The following is a 21,283-nucleotide window of genomic DNA, read 5'->3' as shown; positions in this document are numbered from 1 at the left end:
ACCTAGTTCACAAGGCTGTTGATGGGTCGAAGAAGACTGTTTGTTGATTGCACATAGCAAAGCATCAGGCACCATAGTGAATGCTCAATGGAACGACACATACTTGTTTATGATCTGGCTTTGTTTCCAACTACCTTCCCAGCTGCACATATCCATTCCATTAAGCAATAAGTTTCTTTGGAGCAGAAGCTGTCTCCACTCTCCAAGCCCAAAGCCTCGCAATATGCCTGGCATGTGTTTCAGTGTTCTGTAAATATAGGAATAAATCAAATAAGCCGCATGGAGCCACGCTATACCACACCTCTGTGCCCTCAAAGGTGCTGTCTCACACCCTCCTTGCCTGGGCCAGTGTTCAGTCACCTTCACAGTTGCTCACCTGGATGAATTTGGGCTTCGTCTGCACTCCCTTCCGAACCCAAGTCCACTGATTAACTTGTATGTCTCCCTCCTAAATATTTATAAGGTCAAGGGGAGGGACCTTGTTTACTTGACTTTATATCCACAGCCCTTTGCACAGTGCCTGTCACATACAGAGGATCAAAATAGGTTTCCTGAATAAAGGCTGAATATAAATAAAGGATATGTGCAGAGAAACAAGAACACAAGGGAAATAAAACAGTTGAAAACTAGTGATTTGTTTCTTTTGTTGAGGGGGGAGGTTCTTTGTTTTTATTATTGTTTTTGTTTTAACTTCCTCATTTCCAGAAGTTCAGGAGGGGATCTATTGTACATAGCAAGCCTAGGGAAGAGCCAGAGAGAACTGGAGCTACATTGTGATGAGGCTTTTGCAAAAAGAGCAAAGAAGATGGGTGGGAACAGAGCATGCTTCTCAAAAGGGAACATGGGATAGTCAAAAGATGTGATTGCATTAGACATGGGCTTGGATCCAGGTCCTAGTGACTGAGTAGCTCTGGGAAAGTTACTTAAATTCTGTGAGTCCAAGGTTTCTTAACTATGAAATAACCTTTTAAGGTTGTTCTGAGGATTAAATGAAATAACATATGTGAAGTGCCAAGCAGAAAATAAGTTTTTAATAAGTGGTAGCTATTGTTACAATTTGTTATTGTTTTTATCCTACTAACCTGCCTTAATCCAAGGTTACTGTCAGTATCAAAGAGGTCAGACACAGGGGGAAAAAAAACAAACTAATGGCCAAGTGTTAGGTTTACTTCCTTCCTATGTTGGGGTACAGGCTACCTAGTATAATCAAAAGATCCCACATCACTTCCCTACCCCAAAATAGTGGCTCACATGAAATAGATGTTCATGCCTCTCTCATGTTAAGGTCTGAGATCAGAGCTATCAGGTGAAAAAGCAGCTGTGCTTCACAAGGCCATCCAGGGCCCAGGCTCCTTTTGTCCCGCAGCTCTGCCATTGCCTGTTAGGTTGCCATCCTCTGTCTAGTTGAAGCCAGTTCACCAGCACCACATCCACTTTTCAGTCTACAAAAAAGTGGGAAGAAGAATGGATTGTAACCTCCTCCCTTTTGAAGGACTCAGCAGATGAATATATCATACCCACTTACAATCAGTTAGCAAATTAAGTGACATGGCCACACCTAGCTGCAAGAGAGTCTAAAAAATGGAATGTTCAGCTGTACAGCAATAGATAGGCTTTGTTAAAACTCTGTTACTGTGGGAAAAGGGGAGTGGATTTGGTGAGACAGTGAGCAGTGTGCCATACCTTTCACCTGCCTTCACTACTCACTTATTTTCAATGATGTGGACTTGGGCCTCCAGACTGCAAGGCTATGTTTCTTTATGCCCAGGACAGGAATCCTACAGACTCTCAGGAACGGGGAAGATAAACTTCTATCCTGTCATCTTTAAGGAGATAACCTCGAGTTCAGTTACTCTGCAAGACAATACTCTAAAAAAAAAAAAAAAATCATACTCTGCCTTATTGATATACCAAGGAAAAGTCACTATTGAATTGCATTACTATAAATTGTATAAAGTGTTTACAATGTATATTGGTATATAAATTAGTTTTCTCTTTTGGATTTGTCAACAGAAACCTGACTGGATTTCTATCAGGTGCCAAATAGGTCATCAACAAGTGGTCTAGGCCATGTAGCTCATGTTCCTCCTATGTAAAATGGCCACAATTTGTCATCTCAAATACTGTTTTCATATGCTGCTGGGGAAAGCATCACTGTCTTCAGTGGGTTCCATGTCTTCTTCCTCTTACTTATTATTCCCTCCTTTAATTTCCTTGTCTCTATGCTGGCACTCAGCTTGCAGTCTTGAGTGTAGATCTCTTGTAAAAGCCTCACAAGCAACTACCACACGGTCAACCAGCCTGTCCTCACCAGGGGTAAGGAAAGTAAGCTCCACCTGATCTTAGCCAAAAGACCAAGAAGTGATGGATAAAGTAAACTCAAGGGAAGGCAGAGATGGTCCTCATTTCCTTTAGGCAAGGAAGGTGGTATTAGGAAGCTGTCCAGAGTCAGTCTGCCTCTCTGCTCCCCTTATCCCATCATCACTGTCACTGTTGTTCCTTGTCCCAGTAGAGGCCATGGAATTAGAGAAGGGTATGTTTTCTGACAGCCTACTTTATCAGCATTCACACCAAAACAGCTGCCAAGAAAAGCTTTGAAATTCTAAACCACTGCAAGGGGTGCAAAAGTCATGGCTCCTGGTGTTGCTGATTCCTTGCAGCTTGAGAAAGTGCCAACATAAAGATCCAGAGAAGCAGGGATTGGGCTTCAAGTCATTCGTCAAATAAAAGACGCCATCCTCAGTTCCAAAAGCAGAATGCAAATGGCCTCACAGCCAAATTCACAGGGCAGTAGATTTTGATGGGCTCTGACTGCATAACCAGATAAGTAATCAGTGGAAAGGGGAGACATGGAGGTCACAACACATGCATGAACTCAAGAGCAGAAAGAAGAAAATAAAATTTCCTTGCTTGAAGTCCATTCTGTTTCTTTAAAGGAATGGATCTTCTTGACTGGAACTAGTGAATTAAAGGGAAAAAGAATTCACTGTTTTTTGAAAGGATGAGGCCACATTTACAGAATCATCTTGCGAGGAAACTCTATGGAGACTGGAAAGATTGTCAGAGAAGGGTTTTGTTCAGCACTATAGAGTGAACCTCCTTGGCTTTCGGGGAGGAGGCGTTGATGACTCCTACTCAAACAGCCGCTTTGTGCTAATGTGTTTTCTTGTGGCTCCGCCAGGCGACACCCTGACCCTTGGGCCCTTGGCCAGTTCAGCCCAGAAAGCCAGTCTCTGCCACTGTGGCCCAGATGTGACACTGAGTTTCCTGATTCTCTTTGCTAGTTCATGAATAAAAGCCCATATTTTTGTTTTTGTTTCTGTTTTCCTCTAGTTGTTTTTATAGAACAGGGCCAAGGAGGCTAGAAGGATGCTTGACTCAATAGCAACATTAGAAAGAAACTGTTGAGTCTTTTGTTTCTGAAAAATTTCAGGTAGCATAAACCAGCGTTGGTATTATTCTGTGCCCTGCTTGGATTGCCCCAAATTCTAGGGAATGGGGAATTCTAGTCAAAGTCAAAAGTCAAAACATCAAAATGCCAGGCTGACTATCCCAACAAGAAAAGGTAAAGGAAACAAAAGAGGAAAAGTGAGAGGAAAATACAGAATTTTTCTGCCTGGTGCCCTAAGCAATTCTTGTCTCCATCACCACCAGGCATCACAAGAAGAACAGTGCTTTGCTTCATCCTCTTCACCTTCTTAGAGCCATACCAGTGTGTGGTCTTCAGGCCCTGCCCCACCAAGACATCCTACAGATACCTCAGAAACCAGAGCTTCTTGGTTGGGGTCCACAGGCGACATGAATGAGTACTATCATTCTGAGTTTACTGGGTTTTCCCAGGTACCTAGGAGTTTGGGGCCCAAAGGTTCTCAAAAACCCACTAATCCAGCCACCCCACTTCTGGTTCTATAATCTCAGATTCTGCCACTTGCTACGAACATGATCTTGGGAATTGATTGTATATTCTGGCTTTGCTTAATCTATGCCCTTAATTAGCTGTCTATGGTTGTTCATCTGTGTGCATCAACCACCTCCTACTCCCAGCACTGCTCCCTCACTGCCCAGTACCCAGCACAGATGTTATAAAAACACACTCAGAAGTCTCTCTGCTTTTTTACTGTCGCCTTTCACACCTTTCAGAAGGAGAGGTTGCCTCTTAATAGGTTTTAAAATCAATCACTCCCTCTCTTAATTTTTAAGTTTCTAAAGCACACTTTATCAATGTATGGTTGTTATCAGTTTACGTACAGATTAAATCAGTAATTGATAGAATTAAAATTAAAGGGACCTTTCTTATTAAAAATGATGCTCTATTCTCATTATGAAAATGGAACATTCTCAGTATAGAAAAATCTGAGAAATAAAGAAAGCAAGAGAACAAAGAACAGTCACACATAGTGTTATCGCCTACACACTACCAGCAAGCATCTCGGTATCTTTCTTTCCAAACAATTTCCTAATTATATAGTCCCAATTATGTGATCCTTCTTACTATAACATGAGCATTTTTCCATATCACTAACAATTTTCTATAAACATAAGTTTTAATTTCTGTTTAATTTTACATTATGAGCATGCCTTACATTGTACTTTCCTTTGCCTTCTTGTTAAACAATTAGCAAGTTTTCTAATTACAATCCAAATTATAAATAACACTTCATAGAACCTCTTCATATGTCTTTTTTTTTTTTTAAGGATCTCTTTAGCACAGATTCAGACAAAGAACAGGCCCATTTTAAAGTTTTTTTTAAAAAAATAATATTGCCAAATTGGTTTACGGGAAGTTATACACTTATTCCCCATCTTGTATCATCAGTGTATGAGAATGTGAATTTAAAGGAAACTTCATCACTATTGGACAGACTTCTTTTTTAAATTTTGTTAATTTAGAGGTGAAAGTATCTCACTAATTGAAAATGTGTGTCTTTGATTACTACTGAAGGTAATATTTTTCTATATGTTTCACAAGTTGTTTTTCCTATCTTTGAATTGCCAATTCACATGATTTCCCATTTACCCAACCTTAAAGTTTTTCTTTTCTATACAAATTCCTAATACATTAAAATATTAAACCAAATTGAAAGCATATGTCCACACAAACACACATGAATGTTCATAGCAGCACTATTCATAACAGCCAAAAAGTGGAAACAACACTAATGTCCATCAACTGCTGAATGGTAAACAAGTGGTATGTCCATACAATGGAATACTTTTCAGCCATAAAAAGGAAAGAAGTATAATTCATACTACGAAATGAATGAACCGCGAAAACATTATGCCAAGTAAAAGAAGCCAGTTGCCAGAAGCCACATATTGTATGATTTCATTTATATGAAATGTCTAGAACAGGCAAATCCATATACAGAAAGTAGATTACTGGTTGTCGGGGGCTGGGGTGAGAAGCGAATAGGGAATAACTGCTTGATGAATACATGGTTCTTTTGGGTGTAATGAAAATGTTCTGAAATTACATAGTGTAATGTTCTCCTTTGTAAGTATGTTTAAAACCACTGACCTGCACACTTTAAGAGAGTGTACACTTATGCTGTGTGAATTATATCTCAATAACAAAGTAAGATAAAATTTTAAAATCCTAACCACAGGGGAACTTCTGTGTGATCCAAAAAGGGGTGGGGGAAGGCCTGAAAAACTTTACAATCTGTGCTCTAACTCTTTCTGAACCTTTGGCATAGACAGTTAAAACATATCCCTATTTTTACCATCATTTCACTCGAAGTGAAGTGAATGCAAGAAGAAAATGTTCTTCCCTCCTTTTGGAGCCTTTCCACGGTTTGGTATTAAACCCTCATTTAGCCATTTGGGTTGGAAATGGTTCCAGCACTTAGTTGACTGTGATGTTTAAATCTCACCGTTGGAGTCTAATGCTTCCATTTCTTTTACATTAAGTGCTTTGGAATCTCTGGGCCTTGAGGAATGGAAGGTGATACAGAAGGGAAAGGAGAGCATGCTACGGTGGCGTGAGCTGCTTCTCAGTTTAGGGGTCCTTTGAGCATGACAAGCTGGAGGGGGGCGCAAATAATATTCTAGGTGCCGGAAATGTGGCTTTTACTTAAAGTAATGTCACATTTTACAAGTGGTTCATATTAGTTTAGTTCCCTTGCTGTGTGGTATAGAACAAAATCCATCCTCCTCCCTCTCCAAGAGGGCCTTTGCAGTCGTGCATAAATGATCAAGTGCGCCCAGCTCCATCTCTTATTATTTCTGAAGCAAAGCTTTGATTTGATTTTTAAAACAGTCTCTGTTCTCCCATTGTTGCATGTGGCCAGTGCCAGCATTGTATATATTTCTGCTTTTACATCTGTCTTCTCACCACAGAGATGTACTCTTTTGTCACTTGTGTTTGGTGGGGGCCTCACCCTCACAGGACTCCATCAAGGGTAGAAATCTGTTATTTTGTGCTTGGAGGCGGCATTACATGTAGAGCTTAGTGTACGCAGTAAATATGTTGGAAAAAGTTTTGCCTGTAAAGCAAATCACATTTTAAGTGCAGAAGGAAGGCTCACTTTTATACCAAGAAGACCAGTGCTGACTCCTCATCAAATAAATAATATTCCACCATGTCAAGGAAATATCCGGAAACCAAGGGCTGCTTTGGCGTTATCAGCTCAAATGTTCATTAAGATGCCAAACTACATCAAGGAAGCTGGTGGCTCACCACTGGCATGGCCCCAGGACCCCTACAGAGCCAGTCTCAGGGAGTAGGGTGTAAATGTGGGAGAGTGAAGCCCAGTACCCAAAATCAGGACATTCATCAGTCACGCACATGAACTGGGTTCTGCAGAACAAGGGCACCTTCCCCCTCGGTCTCTCCCTGCACTCCTCCTGCCCTTGCACCCACACCCTTCCATGGCCTCGCCTGGGTTCCACGGGGCTGGAGGCAACCCCAGTCTGTAATAGAGGCTTCATGTGCAGACCATGAAATCAGTCTGTCTCACACCAAATCCCATTTCCACCCCTGGCTTAGCTGTGGACGAATTCCCAAACCTCTCTCTTCCTCCATTGTAAAGTGGGGGAATAACGCCCCCGTCCTAGTGTCGTCCTGAACACTTAGTGAGACTGCAGAGCCCTGCTATTTTCTAGCCTCCCCAGTCATGTTGGGGCTCTGTCCTGACTGTCCCCAGAAGACAGCATTGCCTGTGTTCCTCTGGAGTGTCAGGACCTAGTGTTCTACAAAGAGGACCAAAAATCATCATAAAGTATTAGAAGTGCTAGGAAATTTGGGTGGCAGGTTCTGTCGCCCAGCTATCATGGCTACCAATGTGGCACTCGCCTGTCACAAATGTCCTGCTTCCTGTAGTTACATGGGGGAAACTCAAGCTAGCCTTCCCTAAGCTTCAAGGGCTCCCTTTTCTCCATTGAGAAATGTAGCACAACACCTGAGGTTGATTCTTGTGGGTGTTTCCAGTTTTGCAAGGATTAAGAGACCGCCTGCTATGAAGCTTCTATCCGGAAGTCATTTCTAATGTGTTTCTGCCACATCTTATTATCTTCTTGCCTCATGCAGTTACTGTTGACAGGGGTGTTTGCTTGTTAAGCTGCCAGTTTTTGCTTTCCTTCCAGAGAACTGTATGGAACTGTGTAGTAGATCTACAGTTCAGCTTTGAATTCTTTTCCAGTTGTCCCCACCTCAGTGACTTGTGTTTGGTTTCTATGTTTCCTTCTTTGTCCTTTTACTTTTTTTTTTTTTTTGATACCTGCCCAGATTAGCTGGAGACCAGCTAAAGGAATAGAGAATGATAGCACCAGGAAACATGCCACATCAGAGTACACACCAATGTGGCTTTCCCGTCACTCTCCAAAGTCTGGACTGTCAGGAGCAAGAATGGTGACTTTTGCCTAAGGGCTGTCACTTCTCCACTCGCACCTAGGCTGGTTTCTCACACAAAAGTGCTTACACTGCTGAAAATAAAGTTATTTGTTGTCAGTTTCACCTTTCCTCCTCCTGCCATCCCCTCTTGCCTGCAAGTTTATGTGTCTCAAGAGAAAGGAATTTGCTTTTGCAGGAGACTGCCAGTGGCCTTTTTCCATTTTGGGTACCTAGCTCTCACACACACCTGGAATCTTCTCAGAAGTCCTGCAACATTATAACCGGAGCATACAGGCAGTGCTGTAGTGATTGGCAGATGAGAAAACATGAGCATATATGTGATTAATGGCCCTCTGGCAGACCAGACCATGGTCTCTAGCATCAGTGGAGGAAATGTACATTCAACCACACTCACTGTGGATCAGCAGCCTAGGCCCAGAGCAGCAGAGAGTCGATCCTTTATGTCAGCTTTAGTTCATCACTTGAGGGCTGTGTGAAGATGGGGCTGCATGGGGCATAGCACCAGAAAGTGCTCCAATCAACTGGTGACATCTGCCATGCTCACAGGAGCAGGATGTGGCAGTCCTTGGAGTCTCTTGACAATTCTTCCTGGAGTTGCATAATGCTGTTGGCACATATGAGAAGATCCATCGAACTAAAGAAATAGTAAGTAAATCAGGTTTTACATGCATTAGAGAAACAGAGGCCCTCAGTTTGCAGGATTGGCAAATAGGGAGCTTCATAGCTGTAACACAGACACCTTGACCACAGGCCCAGGATCCTATTGGTCAAGGTGCTTACACATCAGTTTTTCTAGGCATAGCACTGTGCAGAGAAAGACGTCATGAGTTCATGGTGTATGATTTACTGATCAGAGTAACTCCAGGGCCCCACTTTCAAAATGGCATTATTCAGAGTTTCCCAGTGCCCCACAGATCTTGAGCAAGTTTATTAGTGAGTTCATGGTGGACCTACAGCATTACAGCATTGTCCATAAAAGCCCCACCACAAAACTTCACATAATAAAGAATGTTTTTATTTTAACTCAAATGCTGCGAAGTTTGCCTTGTGGCAAGGAGCCCAAAGTCACTTTGAGTACAACTCATATAGCATCTTCTGACTCTTACGTCAGGAAATGGTTAGTCAGACCACCCCAAGTGGGAGGAAGAAGACCACAAGTTCTTATACAAATATTTTCATTGTGATTAACTTTTAATGGCTTGAGCCTACATTTACTGATTTATTTTGGTTTCTTCATGTTTGTCAAGGAAGGGAAAAGAATAAGCAAGATCTGTGCAGAAACATTCCTTACTCAAAATTCCAAATGCATGAAGTGGTAACAGAGCTGTCCCTTTATAAAAGAGAATTGTTTTCTCCAATTCTCTTTTTGGTTTTTTGCATTTAAACATTTAACAAATACTGATTGAGCTCCTATTTTGTGCCAGGCACTGTTTTGGTCACTAGGGATATAATAATGAAACAAAAAACAATCCCTGTCTTCAAGCAGCTTACTACTTATTTTTCTCCATTATTTCATAGAATTATATGTAAGCTGTTATTCATTTATTACAATGGTAATACTTTTTCTAGTAGGTTTTGAAAGATTGTTTTTTTCTTAGTTTGGTTAGATGTAGGATTCTATTTTCCACGGGGTTCTATGTAGGGTTTGTTTTGTTTTGTTGGATTTGAAAGAGTAATTTATAGTAAAGAGTTCTCTATAACAGGGATAAGCTTCTAGAGAAAAATCAGAGCATTTCATGTCAGTTTTTTAAATTGCCCCCTTTTACCTAGCATGCCTGTTTTCCTGAGGAAGGCAGTCTAGATTGCATGCTAATCATATATCTGATTATACACACACACACACAGGAAACAGCTGTTATGCTGTTTCAAAGTTTTGATATAAATTCTGTCCTCTCCATAAATCAAGGTTTCTCGACCTTGACACTGTTAACGTTTAAAGCCCAATAGTCCTTTGTTGTTGGAGGCTGTCCTGTTCATTATGGAATGTTTAGCAGCAACCTTGCCTCTACCCGCTAGATCCCAGTAGTACCTCTCTTCCCTAAGTTGAGACAACTAAAAATGTCTCCAGACATTTCCTAATATATCCCTTGGTGAGGGGAGCAAAATCAATCCTGACTGAGACCCACTGGTGTAAACGATGTTATTCTATGATTCAGGTCTCACATCCCCTAAATACAGCACATCGGTGAAATCCTTGAAAAAGGCACCGCAGACAAAAAGTGTCTTCTGTCTGTTCTTTGTAGAAGCTTGGAGTAAATTTCCACCATGAAGAGTTAATATAAAGTAAGCAAGACATTTTTCAGTCTTAGGAAGCAACACCAGCAACAAATGATGAAATTTCTTCAGTAAATCATGCTTTGGAAATAGTTTGCATTTCCTATTGGAAACTTGTTAAAATTGTATTCATTTACCGTAAGTTAGAGAACATGTTGGACACAGTATACTGTAAATTAATCTCAAATGATTTACAAGTAAATGTGTTCCAGATTTGGTGATCTCAGCTCAAGCAGTAGGCGGCTCTTTTCCAAATATTTCTATTCTCAGGAACTGACATTCAATTCAATAAGTATTTATTGAACCATGTAATGTGAGAGGACTTTAGAACAGTCTGATACTGCTTCCATGACCCTGTCCAGCAGAAAATCCAGCTCAGAACAGTGCCCTCCTAGAGTCTCCAGCCTGATGTGGCACTCCCCACTTTGGGTTGCAAGATACTATATGAAAACTAGGTTCTTCATTCTCCTTCACCACCTTAAGTTCATTCCCATCCTGTACAAGCTGTGCTTTCCCCAGTGAGTACATATAATTACACCAAATCTTTACCTAAACTGTACTGAGATGAGGATCACATGTGAAGCCAGTCCTTGTGGAAGTGGAGTGCCGAGTAAGCACTTGAGAATTTGTGTGAACTTAGCAAGATATAGAAACATACACAGAGAAGGAAAACTCTGACTCCAAAAAACCTCCGCTGCCTTGCGGCATACCTCTTCTGGGGAAAGGCTAAGGGAGTAAACCCCGACAGAAAATCCGGAGCCGGAGTCCCTAAGGCGGTTTGACGTTGTAGTCAACACCGGCAACTCCTGCGGCGCACCTGAAGCCAAGCTGTATCGACTCCGTCTTTCCCTTGGACCCTTCAGCTGCGAAGAGAGGGGGGGTCTGCTGCATGGGCAACAGCAGACCCTCCATATCACCCTGCCCAGGCTCTGTAGCTTCAGCTCCACTGGAGAGGACACTCCAGCGTCATCGCAAGATGTCAATTCAACACGGGAGGAGACAGATGCCGTGTCACTCCCGAGTCGGACTGCACAGCCATTCTCGGCGGTGCAGATAGACACTTAAGAAGCTACACCATCGTCTCTCGAGACGGACGGCTGCCGACGACATATAATTACACATGATGTCATGTGTTTCTTATTTGGTTCTTTGGTCCCAAATGGGCCATTTTTTCAGGGTTTTGGTAGGGATATCTATTGCATGTTCTACCCCCCCCCCCACTGTCAGTCCAACAAGGGTATTGCAGTCCGTAAAGGGATCATTTAACCAACTTACCTTGTATTTCTGAATCATCTTCATTTCTCATACACACCAACAGATTCAAAAGTACAGGGCAAAATGTTGATTAAAGTCACTGGAAGAAAGGTTGGTCTTGATGCAAAGAGAAAGAAAGTGTCAAAGAGAAACATAGTGGGTTAGAGAATCTTCTCTCATTTGATTGCTCTTTATTGAGCACCTACTATGTGCCAGGCACTGACAATATAGCTATGACAAAAATGGACAAGCCCTACTTTCCTGGAACTCATGGTTGGGCACTGAAACAAGTAGACAAGCATGTTTTTTTAATATGATGTAATAGGAGTCAATATGAGGGAAAGCATGACGCCATGGGAGCCCTGAAGAAGAGCACCACCCCAGCCAGGGGGGAGGGTGGAGAATCAGAGAAGGCTTTGCAGAGGAAACAGCATCTCAACCAGGACATGAAGGATATGTTGCATATCAAAGAGGAGAGGGAAAGAGTATTCAAGGCCTGAAGGGGAGAGACAAAAATGGAACCACTGAGGAACCGAGAAGTTCAGCATATTTGGATAGTAGAGTGTGAGACAGGAAGAGTGAGAAGTAAACAAGATAAAAACAAATAAGGACACTTCTCAGGATTCTGACTTGAGCAGCTGGGTTATAGGCGGCACCATTTACTGAAATAAGGAGCTCAGGAGAAATCGGTTTGGAGGAGGGTGGGCTGACGAAGACTTGAGTGTTTTTAAATCCACCACTATCTCTAGAACATGGGAATGATTTTTTTCGATGAAAGATGTCAAAAGCAAATGGAAATGTAAAGAGTTGAGTAGCAACTTTCATTGATTTTGTTACAGTATTCTGTCATGACATCCTGCAAATACACTTCGACCTCTTAGTTTCTGCCAGCTTAATTTTTCATCCAGCAACTATTTCTTCATTTTGATACTTATCTTTTTAAAAATTTTTATTTATTAATTTTAGAGAGAGAAAGGGAAAGAGGGAGACATCAATTTTTTGTTGTTATTCCACTTATTGGTGCATTCATTGGTTGATTCTTATGTGTGCCCTGACTGGGGATCGAACCCTCAGCACTGTAACCAATTGAGCTACCTGGCTAGGGGCCTGATCATTATCTTACTGCTTAAATTTTACCAAATGATCCCTGAAGAATGGGTAACCATGAGTGAAAGAAAAAGTACAGTGAGTCACTTAAAGGCTGTATTCTTGCTTTTCCAACACACCTCTACCCTCTTCTTTAAATTTCCTTTGCCATGATGGAGGTTTTTATTCTAATATTGTATAGTCTCGTTCTCTAGAACATAGATTATTTTTTGAGATAAGGAAAACATAATGAGTATAACTGGGTTTTCTTCAGGTAGGTTTGTGATATCACAGAATTTTAAGGTGTGCAGACCTCATTGGAGAAAAATTGCTATGTGATGAACATCAGTTCTGTGTTGGTTCCATTGCTCAGCACATATGGGGAACAAATATGATTGTCAAGTTAAGGGCACTGAGCTTGCTTCTAACCATCAATGCTAGCCCCTGCTTTTCCTCACACCCCTCTCAGGCCTGAAATATCCAAGAGCAAGCCACAAGAATGAGCCCTCTGAAATAGTCAAGCAACCGGCGACTAAGGAGCAGCCAAGCTTACATGCCTCCTTTATGTTTTCGGCAGGAATTTAGATAATGGGCTGTGTGCAATGTAAGGATAAAGAAGCAACAAAACTGACAGAGGAGAGGGATGGCAGCCTGAACCAGAGCTCCGGGTACCGCTATGGCACAGACCCCACTCCTCAGCACTATCCCAGCTTCGGCGTGACCTCTATACCGAACTACAACAACTTCCACGCAGCCGGAGGCCAAGGACTCACCGTCTTTGGGGGTGTGAACTCTTCGTCTCATACTGGGACTTTGCGTACGAGAGGAGGAACAGGTAAGCCCCAGCGCTGGCAGGGGGCCAAGGTAGGGAGAAAGCAGCTGCCCTTTGTGCTCCAGCTCATTTTGACTAAGGACTTAATATTTAAAGCTTTTCATCAGTTTCCACCTATAATATCTTCTACCAGGTAAGGGCTGTAAAAAGAAAGAAAAAGCCAGAGCTTCATGTGCACATCAAAATGCTAGTGACAGTGGTGCAGGGACCCCCCACATTGCTGCTCTGTGAGCGTTCCGTGTGGGTCATGGGCTATGACTGCCCTGACGCGCTATAGGCGGGGCCCTCAACACCAGCTGGCGGGCTCAGAATAACGAGGGCAGCTTTTCCAAATGCAGGTGCCTGAGCCTCATTGTGGAGCTTTCGAATCAGAAGCCCGGGACTGGATCTGAGAGTGTATATTTTGAGTTCTCCAGACATTAATGCACTACTGTTCCCTGAAGAAAAGCTAGGGGGTAGCCCCTTCTCCCTCCTCTGCCTAATCCTCAGCCAGCCTGTCACTGCCCAGCCTAGTGAGGTCATTTGGCAGGATTATTTTTTGGCCATTCATCATCTTTGATTTCTCTCTGACCTTCCCGTTATCTTCCATATGACTGAGTTTATCAGCCCTCAAGTATTTTCATGTATCTTTTGAATTTTAAAATGGAATTTTATGTATCCTGAAGGGAACTTTTTTTTTATTTTAAGTTTCCTTCTCTTTCCCACCATGGGCTATGTTTTACTGCCATGTGCGTTTGCTGACTTAGCTAATACTTGGTAAAATATCTGGCATACATTCTCAGACATAATGTTTTCCGAAACATTTGCAAGTTATCTCATGTATCCTGAGTCTTCCAAATCTTCTCCCAGTATGTGAATCATACTAACTAGATATTTGGCATTATTTGTTCCAAAATTGTTGTTTTCATTACAAAAGTCTAAGGAAATAATACATCAGCCATTGTGCTCTCAGCTCATCTGGGAGCTGATGTCATATACAAGGACACGTTGTGCCTTTGTACCTGGGATTGGGGCTACGAAGGCATTACCAGGGGTTTTCTTCCCACTGCACACACCAGGGCAGTGTACTTAAATCCAGGGTACCTGACCCAGAGCTTTGGGCATTATGTCCTTGGGTTCTGGTGAATCTAGCTTTCCCTTTAAAGCCAGCCTTGAATGGGTGAATGAATGCTATGTACACTTACTTATCCTTCCTGCCTTCCTGGAAGGCACCTAGAATGGAGGGAGGAAGGAAAGAGGCTGTCAGGCTGTCTAGGGATGTCTCTTGAGGATGCAGGAGAAAAAAAGAGCCAACATTGCACCCAGTACACACTCCCTGTACCTAATAAGTGCTTTGCCAGGCAGACACGGAATTCTGCTGACACAGTTATTGACCTTGTTCATTCATTCATCAATGCTGGATGTCAGTCCCTGTGTCTTCAGGTGTCACTCATAAAGTCACTAGGGAGGGTCATAAACTACTTGCCTTGAACATGTGGGTCTATACGGTAGTCAGGGACAATCTTAGTATGAGAGGCCATCTGGTCCCTTGTAAATTTGAAAAATAAAACACAGTACCCCTAACAATGGCAGATCTTTTTGCCTTGTGTTATTTGGCTTTATTATAAGTATGTCTTTCTCCCCACCACTGCTTTCAGTGCTTTAAGGCCAGGAACTGTGACTATGTGTCCCTTCCCTCTCTAGAAGATAAAAACACCTGGTGGGAATTTGCTGGCTGGTGGAGGGAGAGAGCAGAAGTGTCCGTCCTCATGTGCCTTATCTTCCATACAATGCAGCTTGGGTTTGTTTTTAAATTATGTAGTGAAAGGAATCTGTTAATAGAGTGTTAAATGAGATAAAGAATAGGTATGACTTTACAGGTTCCTACTTATTTGTTTTTAGCCAGTCTCTTTTCTAACCTTTTAAAGAAATCCAAAGAAAGGAGGACAGTTGCCAAATGAGCCCTGCTTTGCAGGGTCAGACCTTCCGAATGCCAGCTCTCCTAAGAGAAGTCCCACTTGGGATAGGATAGAAAGACAAGCCCCCCTCCTCTCTCTCTGGTTCTTGGATAGTCCCAGGGGCACATCTGTTCCTTTGGAACTACTTACACAGAATCTCTCACAGGCTACAGCCAAGGTGTGTTGGCTGGGTATAGTCATCTCACCATCCAGCTGAGACAGATCTGCTGCCAAGCTCATGGCGTTGGCAGGATTAAGTTCCTCGCTGGCTGTTGGCCAAAGGTCACCCACAGTTCTTTGTCTTGTGGGCCTCTCCAACATGGCAGTTTGCTTCATGAAAGTATTTGAGTCTGCGAGGAAGGCAGAAGTCACAATCATTTGAAGCCTAATCACTTAAGGGACATCCCATCACCTTTGCCATGTTCTGTTGGTTAGAAGCAAGTGACTAGGGTCACCCACACTCAGGGAGGGGAATTGCACAAGGGCATGAATACCAGGAGGTGGGAATCATTGCGGCTGTCTCAGAATTCTGCCTACTATCTGGAGGGACTTCTAGGCCAAATGGGACACTGGACATTTTTTGCTGTTAGTAGCAAACATCTGCAAAGCAGGAAGGGCCTGTGTGGGGAGCCACCCAGATGAGAAGAGATAGGGTGGGTAAGAGGAAAAGCGAGAACTACTAGTCAGTGTGCGAATAGGTGACTTCAAGGTAGAAAGAGAGTGAGTGCGAGGGAGTTGCAAAAGCACTGCAGATGCGAAGGGCAAGGCATCCTCTAACTGCATGAACATTTACCAAGAGGCCCTCCTGAGCCCCTAGGCTGCGGAAGTTTCCTGCTACATTCTACATTACTGCTATGCCAGGGGAAAGAGTGATGCATTTTACCCAGAACCTATCATGGGCTCCTGAGTGCCAGATACAGGGTAGTCTGTGGCTGCTGCAGAGCTCTGCAAATCTGAGCCATCGCACTGCTGCTGCCCCTTCATTGTGGACATATTAACATCGGTCTCTTCCCAAGGATTCATGCAAAAGTGTACAGAGAAAAGTCCTTCAACTCCAGATTCTAGTCAAATTAAACAAAGACGAAGGCATAAATCCAGCCCTGTGACTCTGGTTTCATATATCAATTACCAGGCTGCATCATGTTATCTATGCTGATTAGCTTTAGATTTTGAGAATGAGGTTTTAGCGAAGATTTAATTTCTTGGAATTAATTTCTTTTTGTGTGATATCTTTCTCCTTTTGATTCATTTTGTCAGGAGTGACCCTGTTTGTGGCCCTTTATGATTATGAAGCACGGACAGAAGATGACCTGAGTTTTCACAAAGGAGAGAAATTTCAAATATTGAACAGCTCGTAAGTTTGGAGAGGGAGAGGGAAGCATTCATGCCTTTCAGATTGGGAAAAAAATTCTTGTTGCCAGTCTGTGCCTTTTCAGATATCTGAAATGCTGAGAGAACCGTTGTTCGACTCATTAATTCACACCAATTTAACCCAAGAATCGAAGAGTCGGTGATCCCGTGCAGTATTTTGTGACAAGGAGTTTTTTGGAGGGTACCATAGTAGCCGAGTCTGTGGTTTTGGTTTTGGTTTAAAGGTTGTAAAAGCACCACCGTCACTCTCTGCAAGTCTGTTTTCAGATTATTGGCACAAGGACTGGCTATCCACATTATCTTCTCTTTGCCTGGCAATTTTCTTCACATTTCAGATGTTGCTCTAGTGAAGCCCTTGCTTAAGGCTAGCAACAAGTTCCTTCTGTTTTCAAAACTGCTAAACATTCCAATTTGGTGAAGCTTGTGGAGGCGTTACCCCATAACGAAAACTTGCAAGTGACTGAAATCTTTGTAAGATGGAAGGAGAAGTGATTTCGCCCACTCATGAGTGACTACGGTGCATGCATTTTGTATGTGGCCAGTAGGAACAACACGCAGGCAATGGAGAAATTTCAAGGATGAGAATCACTCACCCTTCGAATGCTACATTTAATACCTCCATTAGGTAGAGTAAATATAGGTCAGGTTTCCCTATCATTTAAAAATATTGCTTCTGTTCGGTTAAGGCCCTCCAGAAAAATCCAGGCACTAAAGAAAATGGCAGCGTCCTACATGTGCGAGCCTTCTTTCCATGTTTTTCTCGTGAGCGCCCCCCAGTGGTGGAGAAAGAGTGCCAGTTGGGAGCTGAGGGCCCACCTCGGAAATTCTCCTGTGCCTCCAGGTCTCGTTGCTTTGTCCTCTGCTTCCTGAGCATCCTGGATTTCATGATGGCAGAAGGATGTGACCGCCTGGCCCTTCGCCTTTCCAAAGAGCATGCATGAGGGAGGGAGCTAAGCGGCCCTGCTCACACCAGCAAGTCCCAGGAGGGAAGTGTGGTTATTGTAACATGGACTCCCTCAGACCCTGAAAACTGCCTCTTTGGAAAGCCCACCACTTCCCTGGACTGCAACCATCTCAGAACTAAACGCTGAGACTGTGCCACCTTCCAGCAGCCAGAACAGAATTCCTCCCATGAGAGCACAGTAACTCTTCTGAACACCAGAAAACATGTCTGTGCAGTAACCAACCTGTGGTCAGGAGCTAGTAGGTGGCAGCAGTTCTGGAGGTTTCTAATTATTATTATTGTCATCATTAGGAGGGGTGTAGGTAGGTGGGTTTTTTTGTTCTTTTGTTTTTGTGTGTTTTTTATATTCTTACTTTTTATTTACATGCATGCAGAAAAATGCACAGATCAAAAGCGTGCACTGTGGCAGTTACACCACAGTGAAATGTGCTTCATGCCACTTAACTGTACACTTGAAAATGGTTAAAATAAGTTTTATGTTATGCATAATGGACCACAATCTTTTTAAAGTGTACAGTTTACTAAATGTTCATGGACTGAACATGCCTTTGCAACCAGCACCCAAGAAAATCAAGAAGAACATTACCCGCCCCCAGCCTCCTCTTGTAGCCACAGGAATTTCCTTAATTGGATATATCCCATTTCATTTATTCATTCCTCAGCTGACAGACATTTGGGTTGCTGCTACAAACATTCACGTACAAGTTGTTGTGTAGACATGTCTTCAGTTGCCGTAGGATGAAAGTGGAGTCAGTGGGCATCTCCTTCCTTTCCCCTCCTTTGTGGAAGTTCTAGCTCCTCATCAGCACTTCTAAGTGTAAAGCTCTCATGAGTTGACCTGCCTGTCTCTTCAGGTCCACCTGTAGCAAGTCTCTCCTAGACAAGACCCATAGGTAGAGACCTACCTTGTGGTCCTCCAGTACACCATGCTCTCTCCCAGCCACCTGCTTCGGTAAATTCTCTACGCATTGCCAGGAATCTTCCTCCCTGATTATTTGCCTTCATGGCTTTCCTGATCTCCTTAGCTCTTGTTTCTCTTCTGCATTTCAAATTTTCCACATGAGAGGCTGGATCAGGGTCATATTTTAGGTCCAGTGGATATACAACAGGGTGGTACTGCTCCAGAATTTATTGTTTTGCTTTTATGATTTTTATGATATATTCAAGGATCTTTCCAGGATACAGCTTATGATTTTTTGGCTAAATCAACTATAATTTCATCTAACTGGTCTTCAAGTACTTTGATACCAGAATCCATAAAACAGTGATCTGAAGCTTCTTGCCATGCTTGCCCATTAATGCTGACATTCTGCTGCACAGCTGATTCCTAAGTCCACTGTGCGTCTCACAGCGCAGGCTCCTGAATTTCCTCTGGTAGCACATCCCCAAGCTGTTGCACAAAGCTGCTGCACAGGTCCCCCTTTTCCATCACGGCCTGCTTAGAGGTGCAGCACACAGAGGTCCTCATGGGAAGTAGGGGGAACTGAGGTTCTGTCTCCACATCCCACAGAGGCAAAAAGCCCCATGAATTTTCTTAAAAATAGTAAACTGCCATTTATTAAAGGCTCCTTATGTGTCAGCCATGTGCTAAGTTGCAAATGTCTCATTTATTCTTCATAGCAACTGTCTGAAGTGTGTCTCATAGTCTTCGTGTGACACATGAGAAGCCAGAGGCTCAGGTTTGGGAGCTGCTCAGGTGCACAGAGAAGCCAGCAAGTGGCAGAGCCAAGGGTGACGTGGCGGTGCATCCTAAATACAGTGTCAGGTTTGGTCTTGGAAAGGCCGACAGACTCCCATCAGGGGGGAACTGAACCGTTCACATTACATGAAGATGAAAGGTTGGCTGGGAGCTAGGGGAGGAGAGAATTTGACTTTGATCTCTTCTAATTTTCGATACCTTATTGTTAGTTTGATTCTCTGATGAATGCTTCTTGTCAGAGTCTACTGACTTTGAAATCTGAAATATACTGCATTTTCCCTCCCCATGTCATGTAATAGTCTCTCAATGCCAAGGGTGGTTAAAACTTTTAACCAGCTTCTGAAAGTTAAGAACTAAGGAGTGGTAGGAAGTACCCTACCCAGCCATTTTGTGGGTTTTCTCCACGCTGCAAGTGGATCTCTGCACCCGGTTGTAGGGCACTTGCAAAGCCAGCCCTTGCCAAAGTCAAAGGGATGACTTCTTCCTTTGTTAATATGGATAGAATCTATAATGGCATCCAATTGAAATTTCAGAGAAACATTCAAAGAAGATCTGATCTATCTCAATCTATATTTTATTATTTACATGCATGACCTTTAATGTTTATGGAAGGCTTTGAGCCTCTGACCCTGTTCTCTTAAAAGAAAATATTGCAAAGGATTTTTTCCCTCTTTAATATTCTTTCTTCTTTGCCAGAGGAATTCCTCATCCTATATGCCATGTAAATGCCCTTTATCAAGGTTTTGGGGAAAAAATAAGGTTTTTTGTTTTGTTTTTTTTTTAACAAATACAATATCCTGAAATCAAGGATAATAACAGGAAAGACAAAATATGAAGGAAAAACAAAGCAGTCATACAGAACCAGATGGCGTATGTCCCGTGTGTACCCCCCCCCCCCCGGCTCTTCTCAGCTGAAAGAGGGAGGGATGAGGCTCTATCTCTCTGGGGCAGCTGCTACACCTCCCAGTGTGTGTCCTCCCACTCCTTTCCCTGACAGGAGACAGAAATGGGAAGCCAGGGGGCTGGCTTTTATGTTGTAAAGTGCAGCGTGAACCATGTGACAGGATGTGCATGTGCAGTTGTGCCCAGAGCCAGTGGCACTGCGGCCCAGCCTGGGTGGCAGTCCTTCACTGACCTGTTGTAATTCTTCCGTGTAGTATATTTGGACATTATTAAACTTGGGCCCATTTTGCAAAATATTTATATTCATCTGTTTCATTTTCTATTTTCCCATTTCATGAGGAGTGATATACTACCTAGAAATACAGTAACTCTTCAAAATATAAAAAACAGAGTGAAATAGTGGTCATTTCCCAGAGTAGTGACTCCTTTCAAGTTCTTTTCAGAGGAAATCCTGATTTGGAGCCCCATCTAAACGTTTACACTCTCTGAAAGTAAGTAAGACAGGTAGTGTCAGATTTAGAAAGAATCCAACATTTATAATAAAACCTCCACAGCTGACTTTTGTTTGCAAATGCCACTTCCTGGTCCTTCAGGGCTCCCAGCTCCTGGGACCACAAGCCCTATGAGCAGTTTGGGGGATTGCAACGAGGCTCTTTTAATAAGTCTTTAAATTAGAAGGACAGGGGAAGCTGTTATGAAAAGATAAAAGCTATTCAGAGCCAAGGCTTAAATCATATATTTGAATCAAACCAAGATGACAGTTAAAGAAAATCTCACCAACTCTTAAATTAATGAAATACCTGAACTGTGGGAACAGTTTTAAATACATGTACCTTTAACAATGCTAATTACTCACAATAACTCAAATAAAGAAATAAAAGGTAGTTATAGCAGAGATCCTGTTTTCCTAAATCAAGGTGAATGATTTGTAAAGCATATATTATTAATTTGTAGGTGAATTAGAGTTCTAATATATTTTTAAAAGATAACTTTCATTTGCTCTAAAGACTTTTCTCATAGGTGTTTTAAGTCTGCACCAGCCTCTCTGAGCACAACATATGAAGTTTCCTACCTCATACATTGTGTCCTTGTCGCCTCATATCTCCTTTGA

The 21,283-nt window shown here is 42.6% G+C and overlaps 1 protein-coding gene and 1 pseudogene across 5 annotated transcripts in view; one reads left to right on the top strand and one right to left on the bottom strand.

Annotated features, from left to right (window-relative positions):
* FYN (FYN proto-oncogene, Src family tyrosine kinase) overlaps window positions 1–21,283 on the top strand; it is a 206,101-nt gene that overhangs the window by 133,373 nt on the left and 51,445 nt on the right. For all 5 annotated transcript variants that reach the window (XM_090279766.1, XM_090279768.1, XM_090279770.1 and 2 more), the window contains 2 exons: window positions 13,044–13,301; window positions 16,493–16,589. In XM_090279766.1, coding sequence (XP_090135892.1) covers window positions 13,055–13,301; window positions 16,493–16,589 — 344 coding nt within the window. In that variant the 5' untranslated portion in view covers window positions 13,044–13,054. The remainder of the gene's footprint in view (window positions 1–13,043; window positions 13,302–16,492; window positions 16,590–21,283) is intronic.
* LOC150007624 (kinetochore-associated protein NSL1 homolog pseudogene) lies at window positions 18,447–19,096 on the bottom strand (annotated as a pseudogene).

The sequence above is a fragment of the Furipterus horrens genome, unplaced genomic scaffold, assembly GCF_987537825.1.
Source record: "Furipterus horrens unplaced genomic scaffold, mFurHor1.1.pri manual_scaffold_6, whole genome shotgun sequence".
In the NCBI taxonomy this organism is placed as follows: Eukaryota; Metazoa; Chordata; class Mammalia; order Chiroptera; family Furipteridae; genus Furipterus; species Furipterus horrens.
This window is presented reverse-complemented; position numbering and strand designations above follow the sequence as displayed.